General features: G+C 36.5%; 2 protein-coding genes, 3 non-coding genes and 1 pseudogene across 8 annotated transcripts; 1 reads left to right on the top strand and 5 right to left on the bottom strand.

Moving 5' to 3' along the window:
* Positions 1-263: 263 nt before the first annotated feature.
* On the top strand, positions 264-1,016 carry LOC114737422 (uncharacterized; annotated as a pseudogene).
* Positions 1,017-3,919: 2,903 nt separating this feature from the next.
* LOC114737424 (U6 spliceosomal RNA) lies at positions 3,920-4,022 on the bottom strand. Its single transcript, XR_003739426.1, has one exon. It is a non-coding gene; the product is annotated as a U6 spliceosomal RNA (small nuclear RNA).
* An 833-nt stretch (positions 4,023-4,855) lies between these two features.
* On the bottom strand, positions 4,856-19,933 carry LOC114737418 (methylthioribose kinase). 4 transcript variants are annotated; one of them, XM_028925341.1, is made up of 6 exons: positions 19,459-19,933; positions 19,020-19,329; positions 18,263-18,437; positions 17,980-18,181; positions 5,307-5,521; positions 4,856-5,206 (listed from the first exon to the last, which is right to left on the bottom strand). In XM_028925341.1, exons 1-6 carry the CDS (start codon positions 19,642-19,644, stop codon positions 5,143-5,145), a joined length of 1,152 nt encoding a protein of 383 aa, XP_028781174.1. In that variant the 5' UTR covers positions 19,645-19,933; the 3' UTR covers positions 4,856-5,142. The 4 variants fall into 4 exon arrangements, with proteins under 4 accessions (XP_028781174.1, XP_028781176.1, XP_028781177.1 ...); XM_028925343.1 differs by having other exon boundaries at positions 4,856-5,197; XM_028925344.1 differs by having other exon boundaries at positions 4,856-5,222; positions 19,459-19,932.
* On the bottom strand, positions 6,819-6,921 carry LOC114737423 (U6 spliceosomal RNA). Its single transcript, XR_003739425.1, has one exon. It is a non-coding gene; the product is annotated as a U6 spliceosomal RNA (small nuclear RNA).
* Positions 10,073-10,977, bottom strand: LOC114737419 (uncharacterized). Its single transcript, XM_028925345.1, has one exon. The coding sequence runs from the start codon at positions 10,955-10,957 to the stop codon at positions 10,253-10,255; it is 705 nt and encodes a 234-aa protein (XP_028781178.1). The 5' UTR covers positions 10,958-10,977; the 3' UTR covers positions 10,073-10,252.
* Positions 13,838-13,939, bottom strand: LOC114737425 (U6 spliceosomal RNA). Its single transcript, XR_003739427.1, has one exon. It is a non-coding gene; the product is annotated as a U6 spliceosomal RNA (small nuclear RNA).
* Positions 19,934-19,978: the final 45 nt, after the last annotated feature.

Genomic DNA, 19,978 nt, shown 5'->3' with positions numbered 1-19,978 from the left:
CAGCTATAATTAAGAGTTATATCAATGATGGAGGAACTTGAATTACAAGCTCTTTGCAAAAGGTACATGTGATGTATTATTCAACGTTATGAATAACGTAACTTATTTTCCCTGTGTGAAATTAGAAATTAAACCAACTAGTGTCCACCGATGAAAGCAAAACATAATTGAGCAGGCCGGTCGATGACCACTAACTTGTTGCGGTATGGACGCAAGTTGCAGCTATTCCTCAGACTTCCCTATAAAATCCCCAACACAACTTCTCAAATCAAATCATCAGTAAACACCTTATTATCCTTTCAAGAGCTCCAAAACACAACCATGGCCCGACGCTTCATCCATGTCTTCTCTTCGCTTCTCGTGATTCTCCTTGCAGCCAGTGAAGGCACCCAAGCTGTCGAATACACCGTCACCAACACCGCCCTCGCCACCCCCGGCGGTGTCGCCTTCCGCGCCAAGTAGGGGACGCCTACGCCAAGCAAACAATGGACTCTGCAACGCAATTCATATGGAGGATCTTTCAGCAGCAGAATTCTCCTGCAGACAGAAAAAGACGTGCAAACGGTTAGCTTGTTCGTGGAAGAAAAAGATGGAGTGGCATATGCTACAAACAACGAGATTCATCTCAGCTCGAGATATGTTGGAAACTACAACGGAGATGTGAGAAGAGAAGTAACTGGTGTGCTGTATCATGAGATGACTCACATATGGCAGTGGAATGGGAATGGCCAGGCTAATGGAGGGTTGATCGAAGGGATTGCTGATTATGTAAGGCTCAAAGCTGGCTATGCGCCGAGCCACTGGGTGCAACCTGGTCAGGGAGATAGATGGGATCAAGGCTACGATGTTACTGCTCGTTTTTCTGGATTACTGTACCAGTCTGAGAAATGGGTTTGTGGCAGAACTGAACAAGATGATGAGGACTGGTTATAGTGACGACTACTTTAGGCAGCTCCTTGGGAAGCCTGTGGATCAGCTGTGGAGAGACTATAAAGCCAAATATGGCAATTAGGAAGTGTTCTAATAGTGGGAAAATAATAAGAGCTTATTATTAGTTTAAAGAATAATATGACACATAAATGCAACTGTATCACTGTTTATCTGCATGACATGAATGCATGATATTACTTCTTATAATTAATGGAAATGTCGAACATATAATGTTGCTTCACTTGACTAAGCTTTTCTGGAAAATTGCCAAGTTCAAGTTTCAACGTATGTATTATTCGGTTCTAAATATAATAGCTAGTTGACTAATTTGAGCAGATTAAAGAAATAAGTAAGTTAGTTATTTGTGATAAATATATGTTGTCTTCCCCAAATATGTTTGTTAATCATGTTTATTGGTGATAACTACCATTATTAAAAGACTATCTTAAAAAAATAAATAGATATGAGAGATAAAATGGATTAGGGTCTTATATTTAAGACCAAAATAAAAGTCAAATGAAATTTTATATTGAGGATCGGAGATAGTATTTACTCCTCTGGTCCTTAATATAAGACCCATTTAATTAATTTGATTAGATTAAGAAGTTAGGTAAGTTAGTTAATTATAAGAAAAGTGACACATTTTTCCTCAAACACCATAATCATTTTTCTTAATATCTCATCTTCCTCTTCTACTTGATTATGGTTGAAGGAGTATCCATAACGATAATTTAAAAAAAATTAATAAATATGAAAAATGAGTCTTATATTTAGGATCAAAACCAATTCAAGGATTGGATTCTATATTAAGGACCGGAAGAATATATCAATATCATACCATTTTAGTAAAGGATGGAGAGATTTGAGAGCATTGATCATAAAAAATCTGGATTGTCGTTTTGTGTTGAAACAAACACCACCTTTGATCTTAAGGAGAGATTATCAGTACCAGTCACTGTCTCTAGTCCATTATATATGTGGGCGGGCGAGCATGGTGATTCTAAAAATAAACATTTTTCAGAACTTTCAGAGACGTCAAATAAGACCAGATCAAATGAGCTGCCCAAACCTGAAAGCAAGCTGCCAAGGGATGAAGAAAGGACCTTGCATTTATTGTGTTTTTTTGTCATTGGTGTCCTCTTGAATTTATAATAGGTTGCTTTTCTTCCAAGCAAGCGTAAAATATCCCACAAGTTTTCGGGTAAAATTTTTAGAAATATTACATCACGTCTGCACCTGCGTTATTCTCTCAATTAGAGGGTCTGATCTAATCAGTTGGCGTTTTAATATTTTTTTTTATAAAAATAATGATTAAGTAAGCAGTTTGTTTGGTGAAAACTTAAAAAATAATACGCTTTCTATTTTTAACTAGTTATCACTTATTAAATTTTAAAATTAAATCATTGGAATAAAAATTGCCATTGTCCTAATATAAATATATCATCAATATCCAACAATATATATATATATATATAATTTATAGTTTGACTTATCAAAGAATTTGGAGTAATTGTTTGTTGACTTGTTCCTTTATGCTGTAATCCTTGACTTGGACTTGGACTTGGACTTGGACATGGACATGGACATCAGTTCCGTCTTTGCTTGATACCCTGGAAAAAAAGGGGACGGCTATATTAAGAGTGCTGTCTGATTGACTTGATAAACCTTGTGGTTCTAGAACCTACAGTACCTAATTACGTTGATTAAATTGATCTTAAATTTATATCCGCAGAAATGAAGTTTTATATCAGTAATAATGACTAATGATGACGCTGTTTGTGATGGTCTTTTGTTTTTGATCGGAACTTGGGAGATCCTGTTCTTACGTTTTCAAAACTTGCCACTCCGAAGGACATAGAATCATCACAAGCAACTTCATCATTAATCACAGCTAAGATACTAATTTGTTTTTACATTCAAGATCGAGATATAATAGAGAATTAGAAAGATAGAAGGATTTCTGTTCTGCTATTTTGTTAATGTTCTAGCTGTCTAGCAAGAGTTTAGTATCCAGGAAGAGTGAAGACAACAAAGGTTCTGATCACTTCACAAATATTCTCACCAAACGGATTCTTGCATTCACATGAACTGACAATAAAAATATAAAGGATGACAGTAACCTTGCTGCGACCAGCTAGAATTCAGCCTTTCTATATGCATAGCAAAAAACTAAAAAGGATAGATCTTTAAGTGATACAAACACAGGAGTTATTTACATCATTGTGGTGAAATTTAAAATAAGAATCTCTGATCTTTGGTCGTACCTTATCATTATGGCAGAACCAAATCCAAAAGTTTCATGAAACTGATCTGCCGCGTAACTCTTCTGCAAATGATGTTGAGCTTAAAAATCGACGGAAGATAGTACTTCACCAGTGCCCTTTTTATGGTCCTCAGTGAATTCGTAGTGGAAATAATTCCAAGCGCCTTCAAAATTGCCTTAAAAATCCACTCCCTATACTCTAATAAGCAACTGCTATAACTTGACTGGGGGGAAAATTCCATCTTCATAAAGGTGAAGATAACACAATGAATGAACACTGAAGTGGCAGCCAAAGAAGAAATCAAAGTAAGTTGCAACCAAGCCATGTTGCTGGAGTTCGATTGGAAGAGTCCACAGTCATCTGAAAGCCAAGAAAGCACATTGATCTGAACCTGATATTATAAAACAATATCCCCAGGATTGCTGTAGGTTCCCATAAACCCAGAACGAAAATCCAATTAAGAGCACCAATTTATTTGCTGGACTTTTCTTTTCTTTTGTCTTTTTCTGGTGAGGTGAAGAATTAACTCCAGTGAAATATCAATCCTTGAAAAACATAATCAGGTGCGAAACAGCAGAATGCATCATGTTCTTCGCTGCCCTGACCAAAATTTTCAGTTATTCGCCTTTTCCTGGTCTATGTACAGTTACTCAGGAAAACCTAAATCGGTGCGGAGAAATTCGAAGTAAAGACGGAGTCTGTCAGTTCAGAGATGGATTTGAGAAAAAAATTTGGACCATTTCTCGATTTGTGCGTGTCATCCTTGCGCAGGGGCCATGCTAATCTTCTCTGTATCGTTCCAATTTTATCGGATGTCCCCGAAGGGACGAACTCTCACCTCTGCTTCATCTATATAAAGAATGAAACTGAAAGAATTTGCGCGATGTGGGACTCGTGCTGAAGCAACTCCATAGCTGGTAGAAAGTTGTGCCCAACGTCACCAGACGGAAGGATTCTATCTGTGGGAAATTAGCAGGGTAGCTTCGCTACCAACGGAAGAACACAGTAAAGAGAGAGAGCAAAATACTCTCGAATCTTTTCAGTCACCGTATTGGCTCAAAACTAGTAGAAGTGACTGGGAAAATATTCTGGCTCTGGATCTCTCTATCTCCAGGCCCTTCACAGAACTGGGCTTCCCACACTCACATCTGCTCAGAGTACTAAAAGCACAGCCCAAAAAAAAAAAAAACCGAAGCGCCGCCTGAACGATAATGATGTTTATCCCAATGGATGCTTAAAGACAGTATGTGTGATTCCTAGCAACTTAATTTTTTTAATTATTTCAAAATTTTGACGAATATTGTGTTCTATATACAATTTTGTTCCCATTCTTCCAAGCATAGAAGAGCAATTTGGGGGCCCAAAAAAAAAAAAACAAATCCTGACTTGTAAAATGAGGAGCTCCAACTTGCGAGTGTAAAATCTTAATTTGGTACTTCAAAATAGCTATTGTTTTTCAAATTCATCCCCGGAGATGAATAATTATTAATATGTTTACAAATTTACAAAGATTCCTCCAACAATTGAAAAATATTCATATTCACCGGACCATTAGTTTTCACGAAGGAATGTAACCGGTGTCTAGAAGACGAGAACAAAAGCCAACGGTGCATGTATTTGCACAACCAAGCAATACATAGAAGAGTTTTTTTTCCAAAAAAAAAAAAAAGAAAGGCATTCTTATCCCTTTATCAAGGTCTTCACCAGACCAGATTCTTATAATTTACACGAACAGACAATAAAATTCCGAAAGATTTTATTATTGAGCACAAAGCTTACTCCGGAAATGTTTGGTTTCACGCTGGAAACCACGTTTTGATAAATCAGTGAAACCAAGTGCTCAACAGCAAAACCAAACATTTAAGTTATAGAAACCGAAACATTGCTATGACTAGAACTGCCGAATAGCTGCAACAACTTCCGCAACTCCTTCAACCTTTCTTCTCTGCTAGAGAATCATCTTAGCAAAATCAGGCGCTCGACGTTCGCAGCTGGCTCGTTTCCTAGCATTACTGATGGATTCAAAATCTTCAACATGTGACACACCAACAATTATACAAACATGGAAGTTATACATCATAATGGTAAAAATAAGAATGTTTTTAGTGTCACCTTATCATTTTGGCTGAGCCAAATCCAAGAGTGTCATGAAACAGATCTGCCATGTATCTCTTCTTTGCAAGCAGCAGAACCTCAGCATTGTTATAATTTGATGGAAGATAGGCCTTGCCAGGACCCTTTCTATGCTCGTCCCAAAGTTTAATGAATCTATCATGAAAAAGATTCCAACAGTCTTCAATTGCCTTAAGAATCCACTCCTTATATGCCTGCATGAAATTCTGTGTTTAAATCCTTTTCTCCTTTAAATGATTAATGTGACTAATGCATGCAAAGTTGCATCATGTAATTTATCCCGTTATGCTATGACAATAAATTGAGTAAAAGAAAATTCCACCCTAGACATGGTGAGGATAACACAGTGGAAGAACATAAAAAACCAGTCAAGGAACAAATCAACGCAAGTTTCAATTAAGTCATGCTGCTAGTGCCGGCCTAAAAGAGCGTCAGTTATCTGAATCCACAAAAAAGAATACTCCTATGTCAAACCCTATTGGTCCATAAAATGCAAATTCTGCATCAATGACTTGAGTTGATTCCTGAGTAACCATGACAGAACCGGTCTGTAGATCTCAATGGATCAGTGCTTGGGTCCTCTCACAGAACCTACAGGAATATAACTTCTCATTAGAGCAGAAACTAAAGCAATATAACAGCTGCATGTAATGGAAAGTTTGTCCTAGTCATGATACTTGGATTTCAGCCCACCAACTTCAAGCGTCAGCAGACTTGTCTTCTCGAACGGCCTTAGCATCATGATCGAGATAAGAAGCAGTCCAGTGATTAAATTCAGAAACTCTAAGGGTCAGAGAAAACAACTAGAGCAGTATGCCTACACCACTCCACATTCCCACAAAATTTGGAAACTGCATTAAGACAATATGCATTTAAGCTTACAAGAAATGTATCAAGTCTTAATGGTCCATCTATAGTCAGTTATATCACCAATAACAGATTAAAAAACAATTATAATCTTATATTAACAAATGAGTTTTTTTTTTTGGGTACCACTTGTCTAACGCAAACTATGAGCAAAAGTAAATTTGTTAGTAAGCACAAATAAGCAATGTACACACAACTGAACAGTTAGACCCCGAGTTGCAGTATAACATTAGCCTACATGACCAATAAGGACTCAATCAACTTTTACGCGCAGTATCAGATATAAAAGAATCAGAACCAGGTAACTTTATGAGCACAGCTGCGACAGTTCTTCAAGTGCCAGAACCTCAAAATATGCTGTGTCCTTCGACGTGGGCCTTGATTCTTCTATACAACGAATATATGGAAGAGCCTGTACGGTTGCACAATTGGAGTGACTTCACTCTTTTTAGCATATTGTTTTCTTGCTCTTCGAGGAAAGCAATCAGCATAACTAATTGTCTACCAAAAGAACTTACTTCGTGAACTAACATCCAATTGGTTTTTTCCAGGTTCAAGCCGCAAACAGATAAATCATTAAGAAGAGAGAACATATTACAGTGACTGTGATTCTAGGATGGAGAAAAAAATTTGGACCATTTCTCGATTTGTGCGTGTCATCCTTGCGCAGGGGCCATGCTAATCTTCTCTGTATCGTTCCAATTTTATCGGATGTCCCCGAAGGGACAAACCCCGACTTGTGGTTCGCGTATATAAACCATAGAGCTGAAGATGCTTGCACGATGTGGGACTCGTACTGAATCAACTCGACAGCTACAGGAAAATCGTGGCGTTGGGGAGGAATCTCTTTGTTGGAACCTCACACAGAGCAGTATCAACAAACACAGACTGAGCAAGGAGAGAGAGAAAAATATTCTGGAAGCCTCTCACTTGCAGTATTAGCTCAGGACCAGAGAAAAGTAAAAGTGAGAGCAGCGCTAATATCAATGCAGAGCATGGCATTCAGGTATGTGAAACGACATCCAGCTATAAGTGGGCTTAGACTCTGGATTTCTAACTCTAGGCCCATTCTCATCATCGGGCCTTTCGGATCATCCCTCCAAACAATAAAAGCCCGGCCAGAAATAAAGTTGGCATGCCTGAGTCGTGAGAGCTATCGTCACATTTTTCCTTTTTTTTTGACCAACATCACATTTTTCCATTTACTGTAAGGAAATTTAAGAAAATAAATCACTCCATGCATAATTTGTAAATATTGTAATTTTTTAGTTAATCAGCAGTTACATTCGTTCTTGAATCAAATACTTCCTTGGATGATCTGTTGCATCTCTCTCAAAGCACAGAGTTTGCCCAATGCAACATATAACTATATTGGGGTCATTGTGATTATTGTAAACAACAAATTTTGATATTGAAAATTTAAATTTAAATATTGAAAATATTCTTAAATACTGATATATTAAATTTAATTTTTTTAAATAATGATAACTTTCATAAAAAAATCATTATCTGGTACTAACAATTGAAAACCGCATTAAAAGGGTTAAAGAGCATCCAACACATAGAAATATTTTTTCAGATATATCCAGTATATCCAGAGTATTTTTTTAGATGCATCAACATCCTAAAGCATTTTTTTTACCTTGGTGCCAGATGCACCAAAAAATATTTTTAGATGCAGGACCGGGACATACTTAAAAAAGGTACTTTAAGATGTTGGATGCACTAAAAAATACTCCACAGTGCCACAAGCACCTAAAAAATATTTCAAGATAATGGATGCATCACAAAATACTTTAAATTACTGAATGCATCTGAAAAAATATTTCGAGATTGAATGCATCTTAGTCCTTTTAAAAATTTAAGAGACTAAACTAAAATTTTATATAAAATTAAAGGATTAAAAAACTGCACTTTCGTTATAAAAAAAAAAAGTATACGAGTTACCAACAGGATTGAATTTAGCAAAAGACTAGTCCTTATAAGTAACAAACTAAGATTCAAGTTTTTGCGTGTTCATATTTAGTAGCTAATAATATCTCAAATAAAATTATCTTCAGTAAGAAAAAATAGTGCATGGAATTGTCTCCAATGACAAACAAACGGCTAGCAGAGAAACGCGGAACTTGCCGGGATAAGATCCACTTTTTGAAAATATGCCATTTTCGACACATACCACTTTGCATAATTCTGTCTGGTCCTCCTATCATGCCTACAAACTAGTCCTTTTCAATACTGGCCAATTAAATTGCCCATTATTCGTAGTTTCCCTCGAATCATTTCGTCCATATTTTATCACATGTTATGGATCATGTCGTAATTGCGTTCTTGAAGACGTAGTGGAACATGTCGTAATTTCATATTGAATACTAAGCCGGCCTTATAAGATCCATGTTTTTAAATTTATATACTCCCTCTGGACTCTAATCCTGCTATAAAAATTAGTTGAATGTTAAATTTATTCTAAATATAATATCCTAATATATTTTATTTCTTATTTATTTTTTTTTGCATATTAAATAATCTAATTTATAGGCTGACATATATAAAATATAATGTTATAGAATGGTGTTTTAGAAAGTTCATATTATATTTATTATAATTAACTAATTTATCTCGTTTTTTTATTTATCTAAATAATTTTTATGTTAGATATGAGAGGGGGTAAAAAGTATTTCCAATGCTTTAGCAACCTTCGGCTTGAATACAAACTATGAGTAGGGGTAGAAATAGGCTAAACAGCCTGTCAAGAGCTTGTGACCTGGCTTGTATTTGGCCTAACTTGTTTCAAAATAGAAGAAGACTTAAACCTTTTTGATAGCCTGTTTAGCGTAATAGGCAAGGCCAAGATTTTTTGAAAAACCTATTAAGCCTATCACGCCTTTTTTTTTAATCTTATTTTTAATTTTTATTTTGTACTTCTATCTAGTCTTATTTTAAATTTTAATATATAATTATAAATTTTTTTCAGTAATATTAACTATAATTAAGATTTAAAATATTACTTATGACATTAAAATTTAAATAAAAGATGATAATAAAAAAATAATTATTATGCAGTATGTGTATTTTACATTCTTTGTTAGCCTATGTATTTTTTACTATATATTTTGAAAATTTTAAAATTACAAACTTTTTTACAGATCCAAGCCAGGCCAAGCCTTTATACAGGTCAGGCTCATGTTGAAAAAAAAATACTATTACAGGTCACAGACCAGGCTCAGGCTAACACGTTACTAAATAGCTTGTTAAAGACAAAGTCTGGACTGTTTCCACTCCTAACTATGAGTATCAATATATGCTAGAGTACTTTAAACTTTGCTTTTTATTATATTTATATATTATCTTTTTATTAAGAAAAAGAGTAAAATATTATTTTGGCTCCATGTAAAAACAAAAAATTAAAGGAGTGCATTTCTCGATTTAATGATCTTCAGCAAAATCATTTTCTATGTTTGATCTTCTATTAAAGTGCTTTTCAATTTTGTTGCTCGAGACTATGTTTTTAATGAGTTCCATTTAATAAAAAAAGAAATAAGTGGGGTTATAAAATTTTAATAGAGAAAAAAATGCAGAAAGAAAGAATAAAAAATTAATTAACAACTTTCAGTGCTACTTCTCTCATTTTTTGAAAAATCAAAGTTATTAAAATCTCCCGCGAGTTTGCAATATTTTACTCTCACTAGATTTATTTCTAAATATGTAAGATATCATACATGCTCCAAGAATGAAGAGGTGCATATATTTTGGTGAAAATTATTTCAAGTTGAAATTAAAATTTTAAATGAAGGTCCGTGTTTTAATAATTTTGCTTAAGAATAACTAAAAGAAATTTAAATCTAAAATGGGCAATCCTTGTGAGAAAACCAAGACAGCAATTAACATTTAACAACATGCATGCATGTCATATTTCCATTACAAACGGTCATCGGCATCCACACATTTATTACACACCCAAATGATGGTATACATATACATATACATATATCATCTTATCTTATTCCTTATTTAGACAAACACGCCCTTATATTAAGCTGTTTATTGCAGATCAACACTTCCTAATTGCCGTATTTGGCTTTGTAGTCATTCCACAGCTGATCCACAGGCTTCCCAAGGATCTGCATGAAGTAATCGTCTGGGATCTGCATGAAGTAATCGTCACTGTAACCAGTCTTCATCTTCTTGTTCAGTTCTGCCACAAACCCATTTCTCAGACTGTTACAGTAATCCAGAAAATAAGCAGTAACGTCATTGCCATGGTCCCACTTATCTCCCTGACCTGGCTTCACCCAATTGCTTGGTGCATAGCCAGCTTTGAGCCTCACATAATCAGCAATCCCTTCGACCAGCCCTCCATTAGCCTGGCCATTACCATTCCACTGCCAAATATGAGTCATCTCATGATACAGCAAACCAGTGACTTCTCTTCTCACATCTCCTGAGTAGCTTCCAACGTATCTTGAACTTAGATGAATCTCATTATTGACAGAATATGCCACCCCATCTTTGTCTTCCAAGATGAAGTTCACTTTCTGCACGTTCTTTCTGTCCGCAGCAGAATCTTGTTGGAAGATCCTCCATATGAACTGAGCTGCAGAATCCATTGTTTGCGTGGCATAGGTTTCACCTATTTTGTGACGAAAGAGAATGCCACCACTGGTTGCAACATTGTTGGTGATAGCATATTCCACTGCTTGGGTGGCTCTGATGGCTAACAGAATTAAGAGTACACAAGAGAAGAGAGGGATGATGCGTTTAGCCATGGCTGTGTTTGGAGCCAGCTCTGATCTTGTACTTTGGTGATTAGAGAAAGAGCTAAGCTGGGGTATTTATAGGGGAACGTCTGAGGAATAATACCTACAACTTGCATCCTTATCATCTTAGAATAATGTAGTAGGCATCTGAGTCACCATCTACTAGTGACAATATAGCACAAAATCGAAGATTTTCATTCATCTCTTTCTGGACACGGGAGCCACAAGGTAGAGAAGTAAAACTATAAATAATCTTTGAATAATATAGTAGGCATCTGAGTCATCATCTACTAGTTACGGGAGGACAAAAAACTATAGTATATCAGTATCTACAAGATTTGCCATATTATCTTTGATTTATCAAAAATGCGATGATGGATATTCCATGCAAAACCAGAGAAGGAGAATTAGGGATACCTTCTTATTCCATGCAAAACCAGAGAAGGAGAATTAGGGAAAAGACTTTGGAATGTTGCTTGATTTCACATGAAGATGATTCCTTATAAAAATGCATTTTTGGAATGCGTCTCAGGTTCAATCTCATGAAAATCCTACTCCTTGATAATCAGATTCTACCTCGTAAACACTTCCATAAAACTTAAGCTTTAATTATATATACCAGAAGAGTAACAAAGCTGTAAAAAAGTTGCAAGGGTTCACATGTGAGAGTAAATCCTTAATAGATGATTATGGAAATTATACGGAACACTAAAGCCAAAATTGTGTCAAATAAGATTTCCAACAATTTGAGTAGTCTCACCTTATAATTTCAGCAACAACAAACCCAAGAGAATCATGAAACAAATCTATCACGCATCTCTTCATTACAAGCAGCTCAACCTCAGGATTGTCATAGATTGCAGGAAGATAAACCTCCCCAGGACCCTTTATATGCTTGTCCCAAAGAGCAATGAACTTAAATAGTTTTTTCAAAAAATCCATGTTTGCTCGGTTGTTCCAAGAAGGCACTCCTTATATGCCTGCAGGACATGGTGTGCTTAGAATCAATTGTCTAAGACTTTACGCATCTCATATAGTACAATGTTATCACCTCTTCAATTTAAACACCCAGAGTTTCTTGACAACAAAAGTAGTGACTCATTGGATAATGAAGCACATCACGCCCAAGACAGAAATTGCACAGGATAATTATTAGATGTTTACATTCTTGAATTGTCCATTTCAACCATTTTCTAGAACATTTATCTGCTAATATACTTCTGCAAAGAAAACTACTTTGAGACTTAAGAAAGGGGGAAACAAGAAACTATACGGCAAGTGTATAGTATCCAGGAAAGAATGTAACCGGTGACTGAAAGTAAAGATTATGCTGATATTCGTGCAACCAAGCAATCCACCGCAAAGTGAAAACAATAAAGATTCTGATCACTTCACCAATATCCTCACCAACTAGATTCTTGCGTTCACATGAACAGAAAATAAAAATATAAAGGATGCTAGTATAAAACCTTGCTATGCCTAGATTTCAGGCTTTCTATATTCATGGGGGGAAAAAAGAAAGTTCTTTAAGATAAACTTTAAATGATACAAACATGGGAGATACATATATACATATATAATATCATTGTGGTGAAAATAAGAATCTCTGATCTTTAGCTCTATTTGGCAGAACCAGATCCAAGAGTGTCATGAAACAGATCTGCCACGTATCACTTCTGCACATGACGCTGAACCTCAGGATTGTTAAAACTTGATGGAAGATAGGCCTTCACCGGTACCCTTTATATGATTTCACCAGAGTGCAATGAATTTCTAGCGGAAATAATTCCAAGTGTCTTCAATTGTCTTAAAAATCCACTCCTTATAGCCTACAATATAGTGTGTCAAGACATCCTTCAATGATAGGTACATCCTAGGGCTGCACAATGGAAAGACTGGACCAAACCAGACCCCAACGCAAAGTCTGGTCTGATTTTTGATTGGGTTAGGTTTGGTAGTCTGTGGTCTGTTCCAGTCCAGTGGTCACCCGATGTTGGGTTGGACTGGACTTGGTCCACTAAACTAGTAGACTGGTCTAGGCAGTCCAGGTTTTCAATTTTCTTTTTTTTTTTTCAAATTTTTTTCTTTATAGGAAGCAAGATTTCAACATGATAAATATAATTTAAGACAATAAAAAATACATATAATGATATAAAACTTAAGACTTCATCATATATACATAAAAATCTCTAAAAACATTAAAATAAATTAAAGGTAACATCTAAATTATAAATTATTAAAAAATAAAAAATTCAACTCAACTGGACAGGACCAGTCCATCGATCACTTGGTCCAAAATCCAATCCAACCCGACCAACTAGTCTGGTCTAGTCTAGTCTAATTTTATTATATAGTTTATTTGGATTTGATTGGACCGGACCACTTCGGGTTGGATTGGACTGAACCGGACCATAGGTTTTTGCACACCCCTAGTACATGCCACGTTTCATTATGCCATACACTCTGATATGCAATGGCAATAACTTGACTAAAAGGAAATTTCTTGCCTCATAAAGGTGAAGATAACACAATGAATGAACACAACAGGGCAAGTCAGAAAAGAAGTCAAAGTGAGTTGCCACCAATTCATGTTGCTGGAGCTGGATTGGAAGAGTTCACAGTTATTGAAGCCAAGAAAATACACTGATCCTGAACCTGATATTAAAAAATAAATACCCAGGATTATTGTAAGTTCCCACAAACCCAGAACGAATATCAAAGTAAGAGCACCGATTTATTTGTCAAAAGCTCTGGTAATTTATTGGAATTAACATTGTCTATGAAAATCACCAACGATATGATCGTTTTCCGCATTTATCGAAAGCAGTTCCTCAGGAAAACTTGAGTGAGTTAGTTGGAGGGGAGAAACTTGAAATCGGAACGAGGGAGAAAAATTTGGACCATTTCTCGATTTGTTCGTGTCATCTTTGCGCAGGGGCCATGCTAATCTTCTCTGTATCGTTCCAATTTTATCGGATGTCCCGAAGGGATGAGCCGCGGCCTCTGCTTCGCATATATAAACAAAAGAGCTGTTAGAGGTTTGCATGATGTGGGACTCGTACTGAAGCGACTTAGGTAGGCAAAAGTCGCGCCCAACGTCACTAGACGGAAGGCTAATATTCATGGGAACCTTTCAGAGTAGCATTACTATCAACGAAAGCATAGATAAAGTAAAGAGAAAGACGAGAGTATTGTCGAAACTTTTCCGTCACTGTATGAGGAAAATATTTTGACCGTGAGCCCTCCATCTCAAGGCCCTTCACGTAATTGGACTTCCATACTCAAATCTGCCTAGGATGAAAATAGGCCAGACAGCCTGTTAGGAACCTGTAGCCTAGTTTGTATTTGGCCTGGTTTGGTCTGACCTATTTTAAAATAGAAAAAGAGTGAGGTCTTTTTTATTGCCTGTTTAGCCTAATAGGCCAGCTGGCCAGGCCTAGGCTTTTTGAAAAACCTGTTAGGCCTGTCAGGCCTGGCCTAACCTATTTTTTATCTTATTTTTAATTTTTATTTTGTATTTATATCTAATTTTATTTTAAATTTTGATATATAATTATAACTTGTTTTTAATAATATTAATTATAATTAAGATTTAAAATATTACTCATGACATTAAAATTTAAATAAAAGATAATAATAAAAAATTATTATTATGTCGTATGTATATTTTACATTTTTTATTGGCCTATGTATTTTGTACTATGTATTTTGAAAATTTTAAAATCACAGGCTTTTTTAATTAGGCTAGACCAGGCTTTTATACAAGCCAGGCTCAGGCTAAAAAAAAAGACCTATTACAAGTCACAATACAGGATCAAGTCAGGAAAAAAAAAAAAAACCTATTACAAACCACAGGCCAGGCTCAGGCCAGCATGTTACTAAACAGGCCTGGCCTGTTAAGGACAAAGCCTGGTCTGGCCTGACCTGTTTTCACTCCTGATCTGCTAACAAAAACTTTTTCTTTTTCTTTTTTTTCCTGAAGAACTACAAACAAGTACTTCAAACAATAATAAAAGCACAGCCAAAAACCTACAAGAGAAGAAGCTAGTCCCATAACATGATAAACCAATATTCAAAATCCTGCTAAAAGATATGCTTATATTTAATGTCCCACGGTATCTCAAAATAAAAGAATATATGTGCCTGTGAAATGAAAAAAAAAAAAAAAAGGCACACCCAGAAAGCTGAAGAAGCATTATCCCGACACACACCCACCCGCATCTTCAAAAGTTTTTACAGCGACTTTCAGATTTTTACAATACCATTTCACATTGAGGACTAGAAGTGGAAATGTTTTCCTAATGCCTTGCCTCATGTGGTTCTGTGTTCAAGTCTGCTGGTGTCGTTTTTCACAAAATCGCGTGTGAAAAGTCACCTTTCCGCAGTATAGAGAGGGGGGGGAGGGGGAATCCTTGCAGAGTCAAGTTTTTGAGGTAACAGCATGAACCTGCCTAGCTCACCCGTGAATTTGACGAGTATGCATACTTTTGTTCACTATACTAGCTCATGTTTAGGTTTCATCCCATAGGCACCAATAAAGAAGAGTTGCAAGTTTTTTTTCCTCTAAAAATTCATTTTGTTTTTTTATATTTATCCATTTTTTCAAATTAAAATTCTTTAAAAAAATTACAGAATTTGAAATAGAAATTGGCAATTCTTCCACATGCGCTCCATATTCCACATGCAAACGATTATGTGCACATATCATCTTGACTATAGAAGGTCTTCTAACCTAACAGAACTTCCTAATTGCCGTATTTGGTATTCTAGTCTTTCCACAGGTTTCCCAAGAAACTGCTCAAAGAAGTCGCCACTATAACCACTTCTCATCATCCTCTTGTTCAGTTCTGTCACAGATTCATTTCTCAAGTTATTAAACTAGTCCACGGTTCCACTTATTCCCTGACCTGGCTTTAACCACGGGCTAAGTGCATAACCCTCCTTTCAGCCACACATAATCAGCAGCAGTCCCTTTGATCCTCCACTGCTACATATGGGTCATCTCATGATACAGCACACAAGTCTCCGCTCTTCTCAAGATTCTTGTTGGGAGGATTACGTGAAAAGATACTATTATTGAGTACAAAACTTATTGCAGTACATGTCAATGGAATACATGATGGGATGTGCACTGATATATCTGACGGCATAATTAGGAAACAAATCCCTCAGTATGAAACAGCAAAATTTGTATTCTCTTGTAAATAATATTGACGGTCAACAACGTCATGCAGTTCATGGGAGATTTGATTATAGGAAGACTCAGTATTCCATCTAGGTATAGATAGCTAAACCTCGCCCCTGACCCCAGGACTAAATTTGGCGAATTGCTGAAATAACTTCAGTGATCCCTTCAAACGTCCTTCTTTCCTTGAGAATCGACTTTGCTAAATTGAGTGCCCGGCGTTCACATGTGGCTCGTTTACTAGCATCAGTAATGGATTCAAAATCCTCAACATGGGCCACCCCAACAATTCTCCTGCCAATCAAATAATTAAGGAGAAAGCTTAAACAAGGATTTCCAAGTACAGTATACACCCATTTCACGTTATTCACGACATACTTTCTCAATAAATATCAAGTACCACTATAGACTTTAAATCTACCACGAGACTGAAATCTATAGCTTGTTTAATGTGAATCTATAGCACTTGCCTTTTGGAAAATCACTTAAGGCTGTTGTTCGCCTATTTATGTGTAAGGCAGTGCAAGCCATAGCAAAGCTATATAAAGGTTGCAATGCTACACACTGATGCAGCGTCAAAAGTCATAGCGTCGAACTACAAGCTACGGTGAGCTATTAATAACTATGAATAGTGTGAAAATGTGAGCTACTCAATTAAACTAGCACCATTTTGATGCTTGAAAGTATTTGCCTGTATGCGTTCGTGTGCTGCTAAAAATCTTGCAATGGAACCGAGGATGAGAATACACAGAACTCGCATAACATGATTATAAAAATAACATCATCATGATAAAAATACAAGTCTTTGAAGCAGTCTCACCTTATCATTTTGGCAGCACCAAATCCTAGAGAATCATGAAACAAATCCATCATGTATTTCTTCTGTACAAGCAGCTGAACCTCAGGATTGTCATAGATTGCAGGAAGATATGCCTCACCAGGACCGGTTTTATGCTTGTCCCAGTTAGCAATGAATTTATAGTGAAAAAGATTCCAAGTTTCCTCAATTGTCTTGAGAATCCACTCCTTGTATGCCTGCATGACATGTGGTGTTTAGGATCAATTGTCCATGACTTCATAGATTCAACATGGTATAATTTTGTCACTTCAATTTAAACACCTACTGTTCCTTCTCTTGACCACAATTAGATTCATTTCGTGACAAAGCACCATTTATTACATGAGATAGAAAAATGCAAGGGCGTACAAATCTATAACTATCCAAGAAGGCAGCAGATTTGGGAAACATAGATGGTTCAACTGCTTGAATGCTTTAAGGGTTCCCAAATGATATCACACATATTACATGGATTTTCATGGGCTAACACGAAATGTAGCACACTTTACATGAAATTTAAATAGATTCAGTCAGTTTGGCAACAGATATGAAAGCAAGTAGTCAATTAATATAAAAGGGGGCAAAAAATCTAAGCTTAATATGAAAGCAAAGCTCATAACAACTGAAGAGTCATTCAAAGCCTTATTAGATTAATCATACGCACAACATCAGGAACTCAAGTCATGAATATCAACATTAACAAAATTTGCCAGTCTATGGTTCGTCCGAATGCAAAGGAGACCATAAGAGTAGAAAATCCTACGTCATTTGGTTCAAATATAGCCTCAGCGGGAATCACTATGCAAAAACTGCGAAAGGGGCAGAGTTGAAAAGGTAACAGTCACATAAGCTCTAAAGCATGTGATTTTTATAACAAAATGCTACAGAACGCTAGCATGAGAGAACTTATAGATTGTGTGAGACAAAATTAGATTACAGATATCAATAATCACTAAATCATACAAGCGTATAAAACAGGGAAACAGATGTGTAGAAATTGGGACCTACTTTTCTATCATTCACTTGATCAGAATGTCCATCTTGAGCAAAGAATGCCAACATCAAGTTTCCCAGGAATGCTCCAATGTCGAATCCCATTGGCCCATAAAATGCAAATTCAGGATCAATAACTTGAGTTGATTCACGAGTAACCATGACAGAACCAGTGTGCAGATCTCCATGTATCAGTGCCTGGGCCCTCTCACAGAACCTACAGAAAAGTTCTTATAAAAGAACAAACTAAAGCAACAGGGCTGGTCATGTGAAAAAAGATACATAGTAGAGGCAATACTTGGATTTCAGCTCAGCAACTTCAAGCTTCAAAAGATTATCTTCTCGAACAGCTTCAGCATCACGATCAAGGTAAGGGGCAGTCCAACGATTATATTGAGAAATCTTATAAGGGTCGGAAAAAACAACCTGCTCAGTAAGCCTGCATAACTCCACATTCCCACAAAATTCGGCAACTGCATAAAGCCATTATGCACTCAGACTCATAAGCAACATGTCTTGCAGAGCCATTTATAGATATTCTTATAATCACAATTTCGAAACTACAAGTTTAAGGATCCGGATCACTAATATTCTTATAATCACAAAGTGATAATTATTTATTGTGTCAGTATTCTGACGCAAAGTTTGAGCATCCGGTAATATACAGTAGGTGTACGGGAGCAACGTATAAGCTACAGGTAGCTGAGCAGGTGGATCACATTTTCCAGTGTAAACTAGCCTAAATGAGCACTCTCAGCACAATTAATTCTTAAGCTACAACTTTATCAGTTCTAAAAACAGTGACTTGTATAAGAGGACAACCAGCAGCAGGTCTATAAAACCAAACCAAAAATAAACAATCTGAGAAATTGAAAATTACAATTTTCTCCATTGACATAAACTGAAGGCATAGCAGCACAGTCAAACACTGTCAGTAGATGATAAATGAGCATCATCATCATAATACACGGCGGAGTTTCTAAACAGAACAATTCAAATTATCGTAAAACAAGAGGAGCACATGAGGCAACAAATAAAGAAAAGTAGCAGATTACCATCTCTTTTGTGCTCAGTAGTGGTACGGAAAATTAAAGATGTAAAAAACAATGTGTTAGCCATGTAATCTGAAATATGTTCTGCCAGTAACGGATACTCAATTCCAGCAATCAGCCCTTTTCGCAGGATTATGTGTGGAGGCTCGATGTAACGCATGCCAATTAAAGACATAGTACGGTCAAAATGATAAACTTCTGGGGTATGCTCCGGGCAAAAGCGACCGTGTTCTTTCAGAGCCAGTGCCTCGAAATATGCTCTCTCCTTTGTCATAGGCCATGATTCGCCTATGCAACGAACATACGGGAGAGCCTACAAACATATATTGGAATATTTTAGACATAGGTAAGCAAACGCCAAAATGAAAACACAACGCCGAATACAGGAACTTCTCGATTTCAGAAATTTCGATGAACGCCTCAATCAAAGCAACACCCTAACCTGTTTAATGACAAAAGAACCAGAAGAGTTGAAGACAATGAAGACAAAGTTGAGGTTGCCATCTCCGACTTCTTTAATGGTTAAATCATCGAACTTGTTCCCAAGCTTGGAAGACAGAAAAGGGGTAGCCTTTATGTAATCAATCAGCAACTTCTCATCCAGCGGACGAAACTCCGTAAAAGCCATTATCAGCAGCAACGGCGGTCGATGATTCCGGCGGCGATCAGAGATAGTGGTGGTAGTAGCAGACTAGCAGTAGTAGTAGGGTTTTGAGAAGTGGGTCAGTCCCAGAGAGCAGAGATTGCGTGAAAATCAAAATGGCATCTTTCGTGATTTATCAAGAGGGATCGGAGTGGGTTCAGTGACTTGGAATACTAGGAAGCAGCTGGGACCCGTACAGTCTAGGGGGAAAAAGAATAGTGAAGAGACTGAGGAGGGAAACTTGGAGGTGCAACGAACCTGGTCGTTATATTGATCCGTCAACTATATTTAAGGGTGTGTTTGGATAGAAACCATACCA

Source organism: Neltuma alba, unplaced genomic scaffold, assembly GCF_004799145.2.
Source record: "Neltuma alba isolate B1F8T4 unplaced genomic scaffold, ASM479914v2 tig00013440_pilon, whole genome shotgun sequence".
Classification (NCBI taxonomy): domain Eukaryota; kingdom Viridiplantae; phylum Streptophyta; class Magnoliopsida; order Fabales; family Fabaceae; genus Neltuma; species Neltuma alba.
Note: the sequence above shows the minus strand (reverse complement) of the source record. Positions and strands in the feature narration are given on the sequence as shown.

Excerpts from the sequence above, each read along its gene's own strand:
- LOC114737419 (XM_028925345.1), bottom strand. The coding sequence starts at position 10,957 with ATGGCTAAACGCATCATCCCTCTCTTCTCTTGTGTACTCTTAATTCTG.
- LOC114737418 (XM_028925340.1), bottom strand. The coding sequence starts at position 19,644 with ATGGCTTTTACGGAGTTTCGTCCGCTGGATGAGAAGTTGCTGATTGAT. Across the intron at positions 18,438-19,019 it reads TACTGAGCACAAAAGAGATG|TTGCCGAATTTTGTGGGAAT; the intron begins GTAATCTGCTAC and ends GGCTTTATGCAG. Across the intron at positions 16,428-16,953 it reads GGTGCTGCCAAAATGATAAG|GAGAATTGTTGGGGTGGCCC; the intron begins GTGAGACTGCTT and ends TTTGATTGGCAG.